Here is a 300-nt window from a genome sequence, read left to right on the forward strand (position 1 = left end):
ACAGGAATTAAAATTAAAATGAGAAAATAATTAGCTGAATATGTCGACCACTAAAATCATTCCTTACGCCGCCTGCCCACCCACCCCCATCCTCCTCTCCCGATACGTGACAGGACGACAAGGAGAAGCCGAAAGCGGACCAAGAGGCTAAGGAGGACCTCGCCGCTCGACTCCTGGCCGCCGTCAAGGAGTTCTTTGCCCTCGTGACCACCGCGGGCCTCAGGGGAAGGGCGGCAGTCGTCTTCTTCTGCTGGTTCGCGAGCTCGCTCATCTACTACGGCGTCGCCCTCAACGCCACGA

At 56.7% G+C, this 300-nt stretch overlaps 1 protein-coding gene across 4 annotated transcripts in view; it reads left to right on the forward strand.

Annotated features, from left to right (window-relative positions):
- The window catches only part of LOC119585220 (organic cation transporter protein-like), a 16,938-nt gene that overhangs the window by 14,602 nt on the left and 2,036 nt on the right, over positions 1-300 (forward strand). For all 4 annotated transcript variants that reach the window (XM_037933876.1, XM_037933873.1, XM_037933875.1 and 1 more), the window contains exon 9: positions 114-300. In XM_037933876.1, coding sequence (XP_037789804.1) covers positions 114-300 — 187 coding nt within the window. The remainder of the gene's footprint in view (positions 1-113) is intronic.

The sequence above is a fragment of the Penaeus monodon genome, chromosome 19 (assembly GCF_015228065.2).
Source record: "Penaeus monodon isolate SGIC_2016 chromosome 19, NSTDA_Pmon_1, whole genome shotgun sequence".
Classification (NCBI taxonomy): Eukaryota; Metazoa; Arthropoda; class Malacostraca; order Decapoda; family Penaeidae; genus Penaeus; species Penaeus monodon.